Genomic DNA, 19,936 nt, shown 5'->3' on the forward strand with positions numbered 1-19,936 from the left:
AAATTTTTCACCGGGTCTGATGTACATGGCAATTTTGGTGAGTTTTCGAGTATGTTTAGGGCCTCAAAAACGCGTGTCTTTGGCACGAATAATAATAATAATTCGAGCAGTTCCAATAGGGTCTTCACACCCTTTTGGGTGCTCGGACCCTAATTAGGAACGAATGATTAATTTCAATGTTGATTATTTTCTTGACTAGTTTGGTGTATAAAAATGTGAAAAAAATACCAATCAGTGTTGCTCAAAGGCCTTAAATGTCTTATTTTGTCCTCAACTCAAAGGTTTACTGTCATAGAGGAGGACAGAAAACAGAAATAATTCAAATTTAAGAGGCCTTTTGTTATCAAAAAAAGAAAAGAAATACCTGAAGCAGTTGTTCAGCTATCAAAATAGTTGTCACATAAATTAATAGTTACAAACTTGATTGAAATTGATTAACCGTTGCAGCTCCAGTAAACATGCCATCAGAACAATGGAAAGGACTGCATCTCTGAAAAGGGTTTTACAATGAAAGTTAGCAAGTATATTTGTTTCACTCATGCAATTGGTTCCAGTCACCACGATTGTCATACGCAGTCTAAAGGCAACGCACCTCTGGCACCTGTCAGTCACCCAGTATAATGGAGACAGATTTTATTAAGCAATCTTAAGCAAGTGAAGGGTTGTGGCATCAAGTTGTGATGGAAAATATCTCTCTGTAACTATTGACTGAGAGATGGTGAGAAAAAAAGCAGTAATTTCCATATCCTCCATCTCACTTGTTAAATGTGAACAAATTGTGCGTGGGAGTTTGCTTCACAACTTGATCCTGGTAAAGATCCCTTGGATTTGAAACAATCAATGTAGCGAAAACAAACACTTCTTGGGAGCATTACAGCAGCGTGTGATCTCTGTTCTTTATTCATGATCTTTTCTTTTCAGCACCATGTCTGCTCTCAGAAGCTGAACGTGCATGTTTTGTTTTTTTTTGTTTCTCCAATCTTCTGTCACATATCACTGCAAATCCCACAAACACATACTCCTAAAACTTACCTGCCACCACTTAAAAGTCTCATCGGAGAGGATGCTGTTCTCCCTGGTCATCAGAGGGTGGATGGACTGATTGAAGCGCTCGGCGAACCACGAGTCGTCCTCCAGCTCTGCTACGCACTGTCGACAGGCGCAGAGCCCTTTGGAGAAGAAGTTGTCTGACAGGCGAAATGCGTACTTGAAGAAGTAGAGCGAGGGGTCCCGGAAAGTGTAACTGAACAGGAACGTTGTAAATGTAATGACACAAAACAGGAGAGCAAAAGTCCTGATTTTCCTCCGCTTGGGTAGAGACATGTTGTCACAGTCAAAATCAGTTGGTGGGAAACTCGGGGAGTGCAGCGGACAAAAATAGCATCATGATAAATCTAGAGTCCCAAAGGTGTGGGAAAAAAGCAGCCCTGCTGACCACATGGTGCACGTGGCTCAGATATAACACTGCTGTCAAATGAACATATCCTTCTGTTCTTAGTTTTCAGACGCCTCAGGATGTGGTTCATAAACGTCCTTAATGGAACCCATCAAAGTGGCTTCTTTGCAAATCCGCGGTGTGGTTCTGTCAGCTTGATGGCTCCTGGTTAATCAGATGTAGTCAGTTTTGCTGAGCGCTCGCATGTTGACTGTGAGGTCAGCGACTGATGTGTCATCCATTCTTTAATGATCCACCTGGAAGGCAAATAAAAGGACACTTTTGTGACAAACACACTGGGAGAAAGCGGGGGAAACAGCCTGTGAAGCTCTAATGCTTGTAAATTCTGCAATGCTCATTGTTCTTGTAATTTCACAGCACTAATAGTTCCAAGATGAGTTTGTAACAGTGCAATTTCTTTGTAGGCCCGTGAAAAGTGTTTCATGTCCATTGTTTGGTTTATTGCTCTGTTTTTTTTTTCTTTCTTTCAAGACTGCCAAATTACACAGGATGCATCACAGTCTCTTGGCTCTTAAAAAGACCATCAAACACCAGAAATGTCTATGCTGGAAGTTATTGCAGCCCTCCTGGAACAAAACAGGCAACAACCTTAATCACCCTTTCACTCCTCTGTTAAGAATATGTCAATAGCTGGAAGCAGCTTTTGTTAACTGAGAAAAAATGAAAGTCAAAATGAGGAATGATTACTCACAGGGATAATACCTGAATGACTCACGGATCCACAGTCATGTGCATGAATTCAAACACAGGAGGCGCACATAAGAGAAGCAATTTCTGTCACAGTCCTGCCCAGTATACCACTTTGAATGCATCCAATTAAGATGTCCAAGCTGTGATTTCCCAAGTTTGTTTGACATGGGGTTATTTAAGTTAAAGCAGTGATTATAGACCCTACGACACTAGTGAAGTATGTAGAAAGAAGCTGAGCAAATGTGAAAAACCAAACATTACAGTCACAATAAAATATATAAGCATCCATATATTAAGTGTGACACCTGATCGCTTCCACTGCGTTGTGACCCAGAGTGTGTGTGAAAACTAGTGGGTCAGTAGATAGGGACGTAAAAGAATAAATATTTATCTTCACATTTATCTATCTTTGGATGAGGCAGGCACATTTTGTACACTGGGTAATTCAAAGTGCTTACAACACAATAAAAACATAGCAAAGGACACAGATTTAAGCTTTTAAATACACTAAATCATTACAATTCAAAACTCACAATTATAAATAGCATGTATGACATGTAGTATGTCGTATGTCACTTACATGTCTGAGATGTGTAGGCACAGAGGGATTTATACACAACTAGTTGGATTTTGAAATCAGTTCTTTGAGAGACAGACAGACAGTGTAAGTATTTTAATGCTGGAGTAATGTGGTCATACAGTCAAACCCAAAATTATTCATACCCACTGGACACCACTGGACATTTTAGCACGACAATGAACTAAAACACACAGCAATAGTGGTGAAGAAACATGAATGTTTTGGAGTGGCTCAGCCAGAGTCCTGACTGGAATCCAGTTGAAGATCAGGGTGATGGCAAGGAGACCCATCGCTCATCGCAAAAGATGAACGGGCAAAAATACCCGTGGAGACATGCAAAAAGCTGGTCAGCAATTATAGGAGGGGTTTGATTGCTGCAATAGCCAATAAAGGCTTCCCTATTGATTGTTGAAGAAGGGTATGAATATTTTTGGACATACCACTTTTGGTTCCAATGTAAATAAAAGCTGAGAAATATTTTTGTCCACAATAATGCCTTTTGTAAATTCTCTTATTATCTTTTGGGAGAAGCCTGTGTCATTTCCAATCAAAAAAAAAAAAAGTCTTAATGCCCTCAAAGCTATTCCACAAGACAAACTCACATTGTGCTGCAATTTCACTGCTTCTAAGGAGGCCGTGGCTCAGGCGGTAGAGCGGGTTGTCGTCTAATCGCAAGGTTGGTGGTTTGATCCCCCACCCCAGATAGATAGACTGAACCCCAAGTTACTCCCAATGGAGTCCCACCTTGCATAGCAGCTCTGTCGCCATTGCTGTATGAATGTGCATCTACTTTCAGATGTACGTCGCTTTGGATAAAAGCGTCTGCTAAATAAAATCGTAAATTGTAATTCTCTGGCACTTCTGGTTAGATGCTAAACTGAATATGTAGCTAAACACAATGCATGCACGGAGATCAATCATTTAGCAAGTCACGGATAAATGGTGGAAATACAAAGCAACGGATACAGTAGATGGTTGAAGAGGAAGAACGATTCAGTTGCAAATTCTAACACACACGTATGCATGCAAATGTATGTAAAGTTATCCCATTAATAGTACTAAACCTAAGATAAATGGTTAAAATACAGAGTTAGGGATTCAGCTGCAATGCATAGCTAGAGAAAGGTTGAAAATATCTACAAGTAATTGATAAATGTTATCTGAAAGTCATGTATACAGTTCATGACTGAAAAAAAAAAGCCAATGAACTCTAAGGTACAAATGCAAACTGTTATAAAATTAACAGTGTTGAATAAGAACCTATTGGAAACATTTACGTAGGAGACGATGACAGGTGGTGTCAGTGAAGGTGTTCTTCTCCGTGACTGTGTGACAGGGTTGGAAACCACTGAGATAAACTATAGAATCTATAGTTAGTCAGAAACACGCTGGTGACAAATTTCCCAGAATAACATTGAATAAGACAATGTTTTTTTTTTTTTGTTTTTTTTTTCCCAGACCTTGGCTTTTCACGACTGACAAAGCAGGCAGACCTCCTGGGGTTTCATTTTCAACATGAAAAGGCCACCTCTGCCTTTATACGGGGCCCCGGTTCCATTCTGATGTGCAGCTGTGTTTAGGATTCCGCAAATACTTCTACATTTAGGCAACAGCAGATCCACATTGGAGATAAAACGCTATCACCGCAGCGCAGGGTGAGGAATATATCAGAAAAATGAACCCCAGAAAACATGTCACCTGCCCTTTGCTCTGAACAATTTCTGAGTGAGCCCTCTGTACAGAAGATTTGTGGGAAACTCCATTACGACGAGAGAAAGGCTGCGGGTCTTTCCTGATTAGAAATTGATCAGGTCATTCAAATTCCACCCTGGAGGGAAGCAAAGAGGATTGGGTTTAAGACCGGCTACACGGTGACACAGCTTGCCTGTTGATTTCATTCTTGCTATCGGAGCAAAAAAACAAACTGTACAGCCGTTTATCAGCTGCACTGACACAGTCCAATGCGCAGGAAGGCTTATAAGTGATCCCGTCTGCTGTTTGGGGCTCTGTAACTCACAACGGATCGCGGATTTGCATACAGCCCAAGGTTGGTTATTGTCTAAGGCAGCAAGTTTGACAAGGATACCTGGGGACACTTATAATGGACACATCAATGAATGGGCCTACTTCTATAAAACAGGCTGTTGACTCCACTCAGCTTGAAGCCCTCTGGCATTAGGGGGGCCAGGTAGATGGGAGTGCAGGCAGAATACATTCTCAAACAGGTGGTGACTCCACGCTTTTGACAACACACCGACTATCATCTAGTTTCACTGACCTTGTCCGACTGAAGCCTGGCAACCCTGCGCTGATCAAAGATTGCCAAGCTGAGACAGCAAAGCGTCTGTTCACTCTTCAGAGGATAGAGGAAAGGGGGGAGGGTTGGAAGAGAGAGAGAGTGAGAGAGAGAAGGAGGGAGGGGGTGGCAAGCAGCAGGGGAAAAAAAGTGCGCAAGCTGTGATTTTCACTCTAATCTTCAGTTTTGAGAAGTCATCAACTTTGCAGGGTACAGTAAAGTGTTTTCAGTTTGTGTTCCGTGAAAATTGTTTTTCTCCTCTCAGCTTACCTCTGCTACTTGTGAGCAATTTAAGACATCAAAATTCTGCAGTTTTGAACACTCCTATGTATTATATGCTTGAAAGCGGTATCTATGCCGAGCTGAGAGAGCGCGCTTGGTGGGGACGAACCTCTCCGTGGGAGTTTCCTCTCAGTGGTAACGAGACGGCAACATGTCAGCATCCCATCAGGATCGTTTCTACACAGACGTCCCAGCAGCAGTCTCTCTCTGGGTCGGGCCTGTTTCCACAACACATCAAAAGGTGGCGCAGGTCTGAATGGGATGTTGTCATTTTAATGGTAAAAGTTGCAGCAGCACAACAAAAATGCATAAAAATCAAGTCCTTGATTCTACATCTTCCCAGGTTGGATCAGTCCATCACAATAAACACATTCTTTTAGAAGCAATCCCATAATCTGAAAAAGTGTCTGCCTTGCTATTTTTTCCTTCCTGCACCTCCATGGAAACAACACAACCATGATTAGAAGTAGAGAGAACTCAGAAATGTAATCTGCAGCACCTGAGAACACCTTTAAAAACATTGATTCCACTGTATTACCAATACTGGGAAAAAAAACGTGGCCTTGCACACAGCAGATATTTTATTGTTTACATTTGTCTAACGCAGGGGTGTCCAATCCTGGTCCTGGAGGGCCACAGTCCTTCACGTTTTAGATGTCTCCCTCTTCCAACACACCTGATTCAAATGATCAGCTCATCATCAAACTCTGCAGAAGCCTGATAATGATCTTGATCATGTCATCATGTAAAACTCCTTACATTCAACATGTGCATAAATGAGAGACCTGGTTCTAAGTATTTCTGGTTGTGTGCACTGTGGTGCGTTATTAAAAAAGAAGCAACTTCTCGATTTAATAAACAACGAAACTGATGAGAAAAAGGTCCTTCATGCTCACTGATTAAGACTTTAACAGCAAAATAAGATTTAAAATCACCGATGCAGCCAGAAGGAAGAAAACACTCTTATTTATTAATGCAGTAGTTTTCAACTCAATACTTTTCAACACTTCAGCTAATACAGTGAGACAATTATGGTTCAGTAAAGGTTCAAAAGTGGACGTGTGTTGTGGCTGGTGGAGGAATGTTGTCTCCAAGAAATCCAATCTGAATAACAGATCTATGATTTTTAAGCTGCACAGCAGGTAATAATAATAATAGTACTGCGATAAAGTTATCATGCTGCTATTAGTTTATTTCCATCTTTTATCTTACCGTATCTTTCTGGCACTGGCACACATACGGCGTTCACGCTACAAACGCAGCACCTTGCCAGATGACAGCTGAGAAAGGTTACAACTTTCTGCTGACTGATGCAGCGTTGTGCGTCAGTCGGTGTTAGTGTCCCCACTGTGTAACCACAGTGGCCTCTTTCAATTGAATGATGGGGCTGTGTTTTCTCATGCAAGGCTGGAGCCACTCTAAACATGGCATAAAAAGAAAAATTTACATAATGGAAACGTCTGTCCGAATGACAAAAAGCCATTACTTTCACAGACAGATAAAGTCAACGGTGTTTCATATTCCGTGTCTGAGCAGGGCTTTGGAAACAGCTAATGTAAAAAATAAAGCGGCCTAACAGCTCAATTTCCTAATATGAACAATAGCATGCCGGAGCTGAAAGTAAGAAAACCTGAATCTCTGCTATCATCAACATTCAGTATCTGAAACTGCACCAGACAGGATGAATAAGAAGAGATGTTTAAGGCAACCGAGAAGAAATCCAGTGGGATTTTCTGTGAAATTTCTGCTCCATAACTAATAATATCACTCAGAGGATAAAAAAAAGGAAAAAGCTCCAGATTTTTACATTTGATGGCATCACATCTAGGAGTCTTCATGCTCTAGTCTGTGCCTTTGGTGGAGAGTATTTCATTTTCACAGATATTGACTTTCAGCTCAGTGCTTTATTTTAATAAAACGGGAGGCATGGTTATGTTTCCTGCTCAAGCGCATAAAAAAGGAATTCTAGTAGCACTGAGGGACGGAGAGGTGTGGGCAAAGACTTCTGACGAGGTCTGAATAAATGGAGAAGCATTTCTCAGGTCAGCTCACAGATGTGAGGTCAGTTGTCAGATTCATTAATTAAACTGAAGGCGACTCGTATAAAAGAAACATACAACATAGCCACCATTAATATTTCTGTTTTTCAAACCCTAAAACCGTGTTTACTGTAAAGCCAGTTTGTTTGATTTCTGTGCTTTAACGGAGACTTTCTGTGGCTCTCAGAGGGCCAGATGTTTTCAGGGGATAAAATAGGAGATGCAAAGTGGTCACATTTAAAATGCGGCTGTTTATCTGGCTCCTGACATTTTGAAGGTGAGAGTATTCTTTGCCCACCAGCGATGCGTTATTTATACATTTTTAAACTGGAATGGGATGTGTGCTGTTTCTAGCTATTGACACGTCGTGATTTGAGGACGTGACGAGCATTCCCACGCAGGTCGCCTAAGCAAACAAAACTTAACTTTTGCATTAAAACAAATGAGAAGCTGAAATGATCACTTTCTCACGGTTTAATCAACATTAAAGAATCGTTTTCCATCTTCAAATCTCATTAACAGACCAAAACTAAGCAATGAGTTGATTCTGCTAACACATATTGTCTGATCTATGTTATTCCTCTGAGCCCCGGAGCTGTTTTCAGTCATTTAAACTATTACGTTGGGTGATAGAGCTGAACAATTTATTGATTTCACATCAAAACTGCAATTTGAAACACTATAATTGCAAAGGCTGCAATTTAGGAGATACATTCTGCAGCAGGGTTTATTTTTTTTATGATCATTATCACTGTATTTACCTTAATGAACTTGATTGGAGAATGTGCAACGCTCAGATGCTGCCGCTGAGCAGTGAATGATGGACTGTTTCAATGTCAGACTGTTCACAGACAGCTTGTCTTATTTTCTCATTAGATTTGTTCTGTGTTCTATGCAATCAAAAAAATATAAGAAACACACATCTAAGGTCTCATCCTTGAGTTAGAATGTAGACTAGATATTTCAGTGGTGTCTCATGTGTTAATGATTTATCACACATCTTAAATGTATTACACACTAAATATTGAACTGAAGCTTTAAAGAAATACATCACAGAGCGCAAGATCTATTTGAAAAATTGCAATTAATTATTCTCCTGGGCACTGTACTTTTGTAAATTTGAGTTAATCCAACATACAAGGAGTGCCACAAAAGTTTCAAGACTGGTGTCACAAAAGATATATATACGAATTTTCCCCTTCGACGTAATCCTCCTGGAGTCTAACGCACTTCCCCAGCCTTCTCTGCCTTCACGCCGCCATGCACTCCTGGAAGGATTCTTCCGGGATCCTCCTCAGCTCCGTCGTCACAGCCATCTTGATGTCGTCCACGTCTTCAAAACAGGTCTCCTTGATGACCCCCTTGAGCTTGGGGAAGAGGAAAAAAATCCCAAAGAGAAGGTGGGGTGAGTAGAGAGGTTGCTCCAGCACAGCGATGTTCTTCTCAGCAGGAACTGTGGGATGCTCAGGGCGTTGTGAGCAGGTTGTCATGGTGAAGCAGCCACGACCTGTCCTGCCACAACTCTCGCCTCTTCTCGCGCACTGAACGACGCAAACACCGCAGGATCTCTTTGTAGATGTGCTGGTTGATCGTTTGAAGGGGAAAACTCCTAGTTTTTGCCAAAATCAATGGTATAGTGTCTAAACCAAACTTAGAGAGACTAGTCCATGTGTTTGTCTCCAGCAGGTCAGACTACTGTAACAGCTGGCCCACTGGCCTCTCTAAACGAGCTGCAGTTGATCCAGAACGCTGCTGCTCGAGTCCTGACTAGAACCAGAAAACACGAGCGTATTAGTCCAGTGCTGAGGTCTCTGCACCGGCTTTCTATCACTCAGAGGATTGACTTTAAAACAGCTTTGCTTGTGTACAAGTCTCTTCATGGTCTGGCACCAATGTACATCTCTGACATGTTAGTGCCATATGAACCATCTCAGGCTCTGAGAACCTCACGGAGAGGTCTCCTGCTGGTGCCCAGAGTCAGAGATATTGAACCTGACGTTGGGCCCGACGGCAGGCAGGCGCTTTACATGGCATCTCTGTTGCCATTGGTGTATGAATGAGAAACTGTTTTGGATTTTTCCTTCCTTTAGCGATATAGCTTTTCTGAGCATGTAAAATGTACGCAAACTTAGAAAGCTTAAAATCAACACCAAAAGGAAATAAACCACAACTGCTTCTTACTTGCCTTAAACACCTCATTTGAAGCTTTTTCTTCTTTTTATTGTCTACATCATCATGTAACACATCGGCATAACACCTGCTAAGTGCTAGTTTGGCCCTAAAACAAAGAATGAGCTGCTTCTTTGCAGTCCACTATTGTTATCTCGCTATAGAGCTACATGTTCTCATAGCTCTGGCGTTACAATACTTAGCCGGTGCTCTTTCACTTTGTTTGCCAGCTGAGGGGATGAAAACAAAGTGTTTCCGACGGAGGCTGGGAAGAGGTGTGACGACAATGTAAAATATGAAAACAGTGCTGTGTTTGTTGAACATTAAAGCACATAAACATGTTCTAGTAGACCCCAATAACAAAAACATAAACCTGTTAATGTGCTCAATGGGGGTTCTTTAAGCTGAAAGTGAGGGTGGCTGAGTAAGAAAGTACTTCTGCTCTGGTTTAGGTCATGAGATTTGTTGAAAACAACAGCATCACCAGTCTTGTTATTTAGGTCTTGAGTCTGCAGGCAGCACAGCTATAACGCTTATATATCGCATCAGAAACAATAAGCCAGGCAGCAATGTGCCTTCACTAAGTCAATATAACCAGCAGTGCCTTGAGTCTACAAACTTCAGATAAACTTCATCTATGGCCTGAGGGAAAACTCTTCTGCAAATTTTAGATGTATATTTACTCTATAACTCTACAACCATTTTGAATTTTTATTTTTTTTGTAGATTTGCAAACTGGATTTTGCAGAAAAAAAACTCGAGGACATTCTCAAATGTTTCATGACACTCCCCCCTGAGGGCTCGCTAAATCATTTGACTGCATGTCAGCGTGTTCGACAGAATACATCTTGGATATATCTTTGATATTTGGATTTTGAATAAATAATGCATCTTACTGGATGACGGCATTTGTGGAAACATCGATTTTCTTTTTCTGTGCCCTTGTTACTTTGTAGAATTTGATTTGTGTAAATTATTGTGCTGATTGCTTCACCGCTACAGAGCAGCAGCTATTCTTTTCTTTTACGTTCTCCACTGCTTCTTTATGTCCTTGTTGATGCTGGGTTTACTGTTGTTAACATGACATTACCCTAATAAACCTTTGCTCATCTGCCTCGGCTCAGCATGTGATTATACATCTAATTTTATTATTGCAATATTATATTATCCATCCACTTAGACGTTCTCTCATTGCATTTCCACTGATTACTGCAGACTTGCATTTGTCACGTCCTTCACACCCATCCATGTACCTGCACTTGCCTGGAGCAATAAAGTTTCTCTGGTGTGTTAACTCCCTGTGAGGCTGCCTTATTCACTTCAGGCTGGTGTCACCGAGTACAAGCACAGAGCAAGTCAGTGTGAGATGAACCTTCACACTATGTTTCCGAGCAATTCCCTCAGCTCTGGCTTACCATTTTAAACGCCTTAACATACATTTCCCTCCCCTGCTTCCCCCTTAAGTAGCTGTAGTTTTGGATAAACCATCTCCAGCCTTCTGACCGAGGATGTCATATATTTTTGGTTTCACCTTGTTCCACCTCCAGCTATATGATGTTGACGCTATGAAATATTCAAAACCAAGGCTCGGTGTGTTTCTATGGCTTCACTATTGCATCATCTGAATGTGCTTTTTACCCGAAGTCCATTCAGGTTTGTTATCTCCACAAAAACTTTAATATGTTCTGTCAGTTTTTAATGTATATGTCTACAGCATGAGCTTGTAATCATCGGTCCACTGGCAAGACACTGAGATTTACAGTTTAGTATTAATAGCCAAGCTACGATATAGACTGATGCATAATAATTGCTAAATTCATGTGCTGTATGTCTGAGAACGTGTTTGCATCAAGCCTCAAGGAAAGTTTCTGTTAAGGCTGAACTATTAATAACTTTCATGCCAAAATGGACAGACAGTCAGTCTGTCAGTCAAACTGCAAATGAGCACAAATAATGATGAAAACATGATGAAATTATAGCATTTCATTGTGTTTTAGGTAACAGCCACCTCGTGTCTCCACACAGATCCAATGAAGAAGCTCCAGTGAGTAAGCCACATGTTTCACTGACATCACGGTTGATTTGCTGAGTTGTTTCTGTTGCACTTTGGCTCATTTTGCTTTTATCAATACATGCAGCAACCACTTCAATAAGGTGTAACATCTTTTGATATTTTCATTATTTTTCTGTCAGTTCTGTCAATTCCACTCAAGGCCTGTATGTGCAAAATGAAAACGGGCATGAAAAGTGTTGAATGGAAGCAGACCAAACCCGGAGCTTTAGGAAACTGTGAACTAACCAAACAGTAAAACATCTGTAAAAAAAACGGCTCTAGAGCACAACTACAAATTTTCACTGGTCGCACCGATAAGCCTGACATTTGGCAGATAAAATCACTCGGCTTCAACTTTTTAAAATGTGATATTACATGCGGTTTAAAGTAACTTAAAAAGTGGAGACTAGAGGCTTCACTGTGTTCAGTCACCTAGTAGCACCTACCAATGCATTTGAGGTGCGAAGGGAGCTTTGGTCATTTGCAGTATCTACTGATAGTCTGCACGTGAACACACATCTGCAAGTTGTCGCTTCAGAAAACAACCCGGGATTTCTGAACACACATCTGTCTCACCACTGCAAGGAAATTCTCAACCTGTGTGCAACCTGGACATATGATAAAATGGTCAAAAACATGCAACTGTTTGCAGGAAGCGCAACCAAAGCAGTGCTGGAAACAGAGCGTTTGCTGTCAGAGCATCAACATTCTGAACTGGAACACTTAACAAGCACATTGACTCCGAGAAACTCGTCCTTGACATTTATCAGCACCTTTATTCCTGTTGACAATCATTTATGTGAGCTAAAAATACCAATGTGTATGGGAACTGATATACAAAAGAGCAAAGCTTAAAATGCATTATTTACAGAAAAATAAAAAATTCTGGGTGCACCTAAATGAAAAAGCCGAGCACACCAGTACAACTACTTAAAAACAAAAAAGTCTGGAGCCTTAATGTGACTTACCAACAATTTGTCTTTATCATAATGTGACAAATAGGAAGTTTTCAGTAATACATTTAATACCACTTTTGAAAGTCTTGCACAATGTCCCAGTGTACTAGTAATGAGATGTCTTAATAAATGTGACCGAAATTAATCAGTTTTGTGATTAAAAAGTTGATCTGACTGTTAGTTATGAGGTATCTAATCCTGTTTTTCGAAACAATACATTTGTTAAATATTATGGGAACCCTATTTCTATAATATCAGTGTGAAAAATCACAGCTGGATACTCTTCTTCAAATCACTCAGCCCTCCTTTGTGATGTACATTTGTGACACAGGAGGAACAAGACGCATCAATATGGTAATGAAACCCCCCCAAAAATGTACACATGATATGAAGTACAAGAGGCACAGTTTGTACAAAGCAATAGCTTTTCCCAGCTCAGTAGAAGCCATCTGATGATTTTCAGATTGGGTAAGCGCCTGGTGTAGTGAAATCTAACTGAGGTAGAAGTAGCTGCAGTTTCAGCCCCTCCTGAAAATTGGTTTTGATGTTTACTCTGGAATGGAAAATCTCCAACCATTTTGCATGCAGTCAAATGTTTTCCACGACTCTGACTGATACAAAGGTGGACAGAATGTAAAGCAGCTCCGAATATTGATGTGTGTTGTCAAGCACCTTCTGTGTCCAAAATGAGACGTCTGTCCCATTAATCATTAACAAAGCGGAAGATGTGGGACGCCTTCGATGGAAGGAAATGGGTAGTAAATTGGCACGTTTGCTAACACAGAAAATGTGTTCCCATGACACTGGGGAATTTTTCTCCCCCCAGTTTCCTATGTTTTTTATCACTATTTTTGATTAGGCCATTTTGCATACAGACAAATGCTTTTTTCCAGCATTTCCACTGATAGCTAGATGCAGCCAGGAAGAGAATGTAAAACAGGCTCCAGTATTAATGTGTTTTGTCAAAGAAGTTCTCCATCCAAAAGGCGATGTCTGTCCCATTAATCATGGGCGCTGGGGAAGGTGTGGGAAGCTCTGAATGAAATAAAACAGTCCATTTGCATTTTTGTCAACATAAAAATGTCTCCTGTGATGCTGATGAATCTTTATGTTCAGGGTTTTTGATCAGAGAAAATTTTTTACAGCACTTTTACACCAGAGGGATTCTTTCTCGTCTTTATGTAGATGTGAAAATATGAGCCACAAAAAGGGAAGATCAGAGGGTAAAGCAGCATGTTTGCTGAAGACTGAGTACACAAGGCAAACTAGCTTACAGTGAGGAAGATTCCTTCAAGGATTTCAGAGATTTGGCACACAACTAGGAAGCATGTTTCAAACAGCATGTTTCCAAGTGCAAGTGGTCCTTTTCAACTGCACGGCACAAGGACACTCTCTTTGTTAGATTTCTGATCAGTATTCAGCCATCAGGTACGATGGTAGATGTATCATCAACAAGAGTTTGTTTTTTTTTAATATAATTTTTTGTATTAAATGATTTCTCTAAGTGTGCCAAGTCAAATCCACTGAGGAGTTCAGTCTGTCTCTGATCTTGTTCCAGATTCACTTCTGCATTTGGAAAAAAATCCACTTCTGTCAAGAAGAACATGAAAAGCAGACTGTCCTCTCTTGAGATCGAAAGCAATCGTTGTTTGTTCAAATTTTCAAGAACTTGTGTATGTGTTTGGTATCACGGCACAGCAGGGGGTGGTATGACGTCTTCGTAGTGGAATGAAAATGAAGCATATGGAGGTGTTGGTGGATAGTACATATTGTTCGACTTAGAAGACTACCGTTTTCAGCACATCGGAACTCAGTGTTGGTCTCTTTTACCTAGGACACAACTTTCTGTACAGTGTTATATTCAAAGCAGAAGAAGCGGGGTGATGTACCGGTCGTTCCACCAAAGTGTTATCGCTCTGAAACTCCAGGGATTATGTTGATACCAGTGCACCGTACCAACATGCTGACAGCAATACATCAATACAATATTTCAAAGACTCAAGTCAGTCCGTCAATCAATCACAATTGAGCACAATTTATTGGATAATGTTAGGAATCGACTGATCATTGGCCTGGTTGATTATTGGAGCAAATATTTGGCATTTTTCCAATTATTGAGATTAGTTTTTTTTCTTAATATACTACAGACAAAATAAGTTAAATGCACGACTCTGACTCAGTCAGCTGTCTTTTTACAGTCACTCTGTGGTCTCAATCAACACGCCGGCCACACCTCTATCTGATTGGTTACACATCATTCGTAATAGCCTATCAACACTGACAGCTACTTTGCAGGTGGGGCCAGACGAGTGCATTTACAGAAGTCGAGCAGATCTGGTAAATCAGCTGTGTGTGGAGTTGTATTTCAAAGGTGAGGTATCAGATGTTGCTCAAGTTGTAGTGAACACTGAATCTTACAAATGCAAACCCAGTTTCCCCGTCACACTAAAAATTCCCTAAATTATTGCACCACCTCTCACTGGAAGCTTGAAAGGTGTACAACTCGGAAAGATAAATGTCAGCTGCCCTTCACAGGAATCAATACAGTCTTCACCCGCCGACAGCTGTGCAAACATCAGCTGCATCTGACTGGACGATGCTTCACTTGGAGACTCCTGGATTTCAAACTGGACTAACATGGCAGCTCACTGGAAAACTTTCTCTACGAAAACGGTTTGGCAAAATGTGAACCATTTAAGGTGGGAAACTATCCTATACATTTGATTAATCCGTCCTCGTTTTAGATTAACGAGGGTTAGTTTAAAAGTTTTAATTAAGCTCCGTGAGGCGTCAGACCCCCGCTCCACACTCCTCATTTGCATAAATTAACCGAAACCTCAACTTTAAAGAAATTAAGCATTGGAAAATTCAACACCTTGTCTCTCGGAACGCAACACGACAACGCCAGAATGTATTGCAGTGTTTCACATGGACAATGGATGGGAAGGTTTGAAGGGATGAATCCTGTGGACACATAAGAAGTTTGCTGGTGGCTAATATCCTAAAGAAAGTAATCCTAAAGTAAGATTAACATCAGTAATCTGTTGTAACTAACAGACACATCTCTCTAGCGGAGACACAACTGGCAAAAACTGAACACAAATCAAGAAGCTGTCTTATTTCACAGTGGCTAAGGCTACGCTAATGGCTAGCGGTGAAGTCAGAAGGCAACCCAAAGCAGTGTCCAGAAAACATTAACCACTGATGCTTTGAGAACTGAACTTGGTAAGCAACAAAAGTGACAGAACCAGTAAGATGAATGAAACAGAGAAAAAGCAAATATAACTCCAGGAGACAACCTGATCAATCTTAATCAATGGATCTCACAGTAAACAGAGGAGAATGATGTAGCATCATGTGACGCTCATCACTCCCATTTCCATTAAACATATTCAGTAAGAGTAATAAAGTAACCTGGTTATGACTGACAGGTTGCCGGCTGTCACACGCTGGTTATATATTGGTATCAACATCTGTCCTGGAAAAAAAAAGTATTGGTTGATCCCTAAATTAGCTTAAACTTTGAAAAATTGAAAAAAAAATGCATGGCTTTAAGACAAAACCGTTAATCACTTTTCTCTTGTTTTTTTTTAAATGAAAGGTGACACAGTATTATTAAACAGTATTCTATTATTAATGGTGTTATGCTTGTATGTGTGTGAGTGATAGAAGCAGCAGCAGTATTCTTTCCTGGCAAGTTAACGTCCACATTCCTGTGTACACATTAGTCAAGTGGTTTTATGCCGGTTTGGTCTAACACAGCTTCTATACAATCTAATGTTCATTTTCTACATCAATATACTGACAAACCCCGCTGCTTTTATGAGATATCACCTTTCCTATATTCCACCTCGCTGATGTTTGCCACCCCAGATGGCTGCGCAACACCTTAAGATATGACACTTAACTGTATTTGAAAAATAATTAGTTTAAACGACTAGTATTTCTAGTAAGGGCAGCAACATTTTAAATTATTTAGTCAACTAATTGCACTCATCCCTAGTTGTCAGCATTGGCTGCATCCAACAAATGTGAACTCCTGGTGCACCCTGAAGTGCTCGGTGCACTGCAGTAAACAGTTAATATATTGCATATATAATGCTGCAGTGCATGCAAGAGCTTGGTTTCTGCAATAATGTGACTGTTCTTGAACTCTTGTTGCTTAGATACACCTAAAGCCTTGCCACAGGTATGGCAGATCAGCATAAAGCTCATGAACTGAACAGTTTGTATTGATGTTCAGGTATATTCTCTGGTTTGAACGCTGACATTAAGCCTTCATTGATAATAACAGAATCAATCAGTGACCATAACACTGTATATCTTCAGAAAATTCACATCACTGTGGATCAATACCAGTAGTCTGATGATTGTATGTCTGGCTGGTGACATCTGTGGCTCACATTCAAGCTTGTGCTCGGCTCTGGAACAAAGACTCCCTGTTCCTGATGATCCCAGTCTTCTCTCTCAACTTGTTAGCAGCTCTACTGGTGAACAACACATCTTAGTCTTTAGGATCTATCTCATGTTAATATTAAGTCATGCCATTTGAATGAAAATTTTCTAATGCTACTAAATCCACCGATAATTGCCACTTTAATGTTCACGTCTGTGCAGCTTTCAGGCACTTAAAGGCCTTGATTTGGCCGCCATTTTTAGCCATGCCAGTGATGACCTTCTTGATTTAAAATGATTTAGAGTTTTAATTTGTTCAATAACTTTGTTTTTGATCTTATGCTTTCTGAACTGACATTCCCATCAGCCTCAGCTGCACTTAAAATTTTGTACTAATTAACCAAGCAGCAAGCTCTGGGGCTCAAAATTGAAGTCAAATGCCAAAAACTGCAGTTTTTCAAATGGCCACTAGAGTCCCATTACCCTCCATGTGAAATGGCCAAAGTTAAAGCAAAAATAGACATGTTTGCAGCTTTGGTCTCTATATCTAATGTATCTATGAAACTTTATGACGTGAACTTCTACATAAGTCACTAGTTTAGGTTGGATTTTGTTGTCACAGGAAAGTCGATGGCACAGAGACATTTGCACGGCCCACCTCAGCTCCACTCATGCTCCACTTCTAAGTCCATTTTTGGATTAGCTGGAAGTTATTCACTGACAAGAAGGCGATGACTGAAGCGCCCCCACACTGGGCTTTCAAACTGCTGTTCAGGAAACCAATGGGTAAAGTAATGGTCCAATCTGTGAGTGCAGTCTCCAATGCTCGTAGCTTTGGAGACTCTTACTTGTGTCATATTATTATTGCATTAAATAACTTTCACAATTCTGCCGCCATTGTATTTTTAATTCTATCCCCTCATTCAGTTATTGTTTAAAAACACAAATCCTCATGATTTAAACTTAACTCTTTTAAAACACTAAAGCCAGAGCAACATCATCAGCTGCAGTCGCTCATTACTTTGTAAGAAGAAAACATACATAGAACAATTGCAATTTCTTACATTTTCTACTTGGACAGAAATCTTCTCCATGTGCCGCTCTGTATTTTTTGTCATAAGAGTCCAATAAACAAATTGCTTCCGAGCACTTACTCTGCTTTAGCAAAAAGGAAGTGATGTGAAAGGGTTAACTCAATCAATTCAATTTTTTCATGCTGTGTCACTGTTGCACTGCAGCACTCGCTGCAGATGGTCCACAACAAAAGCCCTCCACTGATGTGACAATGGGTTTGGCCCAACACCCACACTTGCACTACTTGCAATTTGCCAATTGTCTACTTGTGTGACACATTTCTGGCAAGTGGCCGTTAAGGCTGCGAGCATGTGCAGGTTTAATTGAGGAACTTAGTTGGGTGAATAAGGGCATCTCATCCCTCCAGCATATAGAAACACTATAGATGTCACAATCAAGCTCAGCTGATCAGCTGGAACAAGTAAAAATCAGTGATATTGTTTTTAACCTTGCATAGTAAGGTCAGGACATCACAGTGTTACTGAGAGAAACCCAGCAAATCCCCACTGAGCAGCAGTGGGGAGGAATAACTCCTATTTTTAATAGTAATACACTTGCAATAGAACCTGATTCGGAAGGAGAAAAGGTGAAAGAAACAATAAACAAAGACAACAATAAACAGTGAACAGGTTGGTGAGGTCTTTAGAGAGGTGCAGGCAGAGAGAGGACAGAGAGGACAAAACACAAACTAGAGGAGAGAGAAGACACAGTTAATGACACGCAATCGTGGCGTATAAATGCATGGCGATCCAAAGAGAAAAGAGGTGCTTAGTGAACGATAGAAGGTCCTCCAGGAGCCTGGGCCTCATCGTAAGTGAGCGATGGTTCAGGGTCACCTGAGCCAGAACGGACTGTAAGCTTTAAGCCTAACCGGAAAGTAGAGAGGGTGTTTGCAAATACAGTTTATAAAGAAAGTAAATTGAGAATCTAGAAGCACAGGTACAGTACATAAAAGACAGAAAATTAGATGTTTTTTTTGTCTGATCCTCTGGAGAGATGATTAGGTCTGGGTAAATAAACAATGTGATTTGTACCAGTGATAGAAACTGCCATCAATAGTAGAATGTTTGATAGTAGGGATGTCCCAATCAAGTTGTTTTTCCTTCATTCCAATCTGTTAGAAGTCATTTAATATTTCCCATCTGCTGATCCACTATAGTTTTTCTGGATAATACACATGTATTTTTAGATTAACTGTAGTACGTGGTTTGCCACCAGATGGACAGTTTTAAAGTCTAGCAATGAAACAGAGAGCATAATGTGGACTTAGTTAGCAATGAGCAACCATGACAAAGACTGCTGTGATGCCTAATGTACTCACACTAGAGTTATGTCTTTAAGACAAGATGGGATTGATTAAGACAGCATTTTTATATCCCACTGGCATATGAAATAACGCTGCCTTTGTGGACTAAATCATGTGTCCCTTTACTAAAACGGAAATATTTGCACGAGACAAATGTGTATTGCGCCTAATTTGTCAGTTATCAATTATTAATTGCTAACGCTGCATTTATTAAAAAAATTATTTAAAATTTGCCTCCATGTTTGACATTGGATCAAGACCTCCCTATTTGATAAACTGACTTGAATGCATCACATGCAAACTACCATGAAGGCATATGATGAAAATGCAAAGTTTGGTTGCATTAACAAATCCCAAGCGTGCTCCGTCTCTGGATCATAACAGCCCATCACACCCCCAGACCTATCAACACCTCTGACCCGGCGTCCACCACTTGTGGCCTGCACAGAGCGCTGATGGAACCTTGATTGAAACGTGATGGAGCTTAAACCTCAGCACAGTGAAGCAGCCTCACACTAGTGGCCATTTGTGTGTCAAGGTGAGATGATTGCTTTTCCTTATTTATTTCTCTTTATGCGGGTAATTTATGTATTTGCTGCTGTTCTCCATTGTAACGCTAACAATATAATTATTTTCTGTG

General features: G+C 40.5%; 1 protein-coding gene across 1 annotated transcript in view; it reads right to left on the minus strand.

Annotated features, from left to right (window-relative positions):
* LOC103370538 (CMP-N-acetylneuraminate-beta-galactosamide-alpha-2,3-sialyltransferase 1) overlaps window positions 1-19,936 on the minus strand; it is an 81,555-nt gene that overhangs the window by 35,486 nt on the left and 26,133 nt on the right. Inside the window, exon 2 of the mRNA XM_008299631.1 lies at window positions 1,033-1,692. Within this exon, the coding sequence (XP_008297853.1) occupies window positions 1,033-1,323 (291 nt within the window). The 5' untranslated portion in view covers window positions 1,324-1,692. The remainder of the gene's footprint in view (window positions 1-1,032; window positions 1,693-19,936) is intronic.

Source organism: Stegastes partitus, unplaced genomic scaffold (assembly GCF_000690725.1).
Source record: "Stegastes partitus isolate 25-593 unplaced genomic scaffold, Stegastes_partitus-1.0.2 Scaffold1439, whole genome shotgun sequence".
NCBI lineage: Eukaryota > Metazoa > Chordata > Actinopteri > Pomacentridae > Stegastes > Stegastes partitus.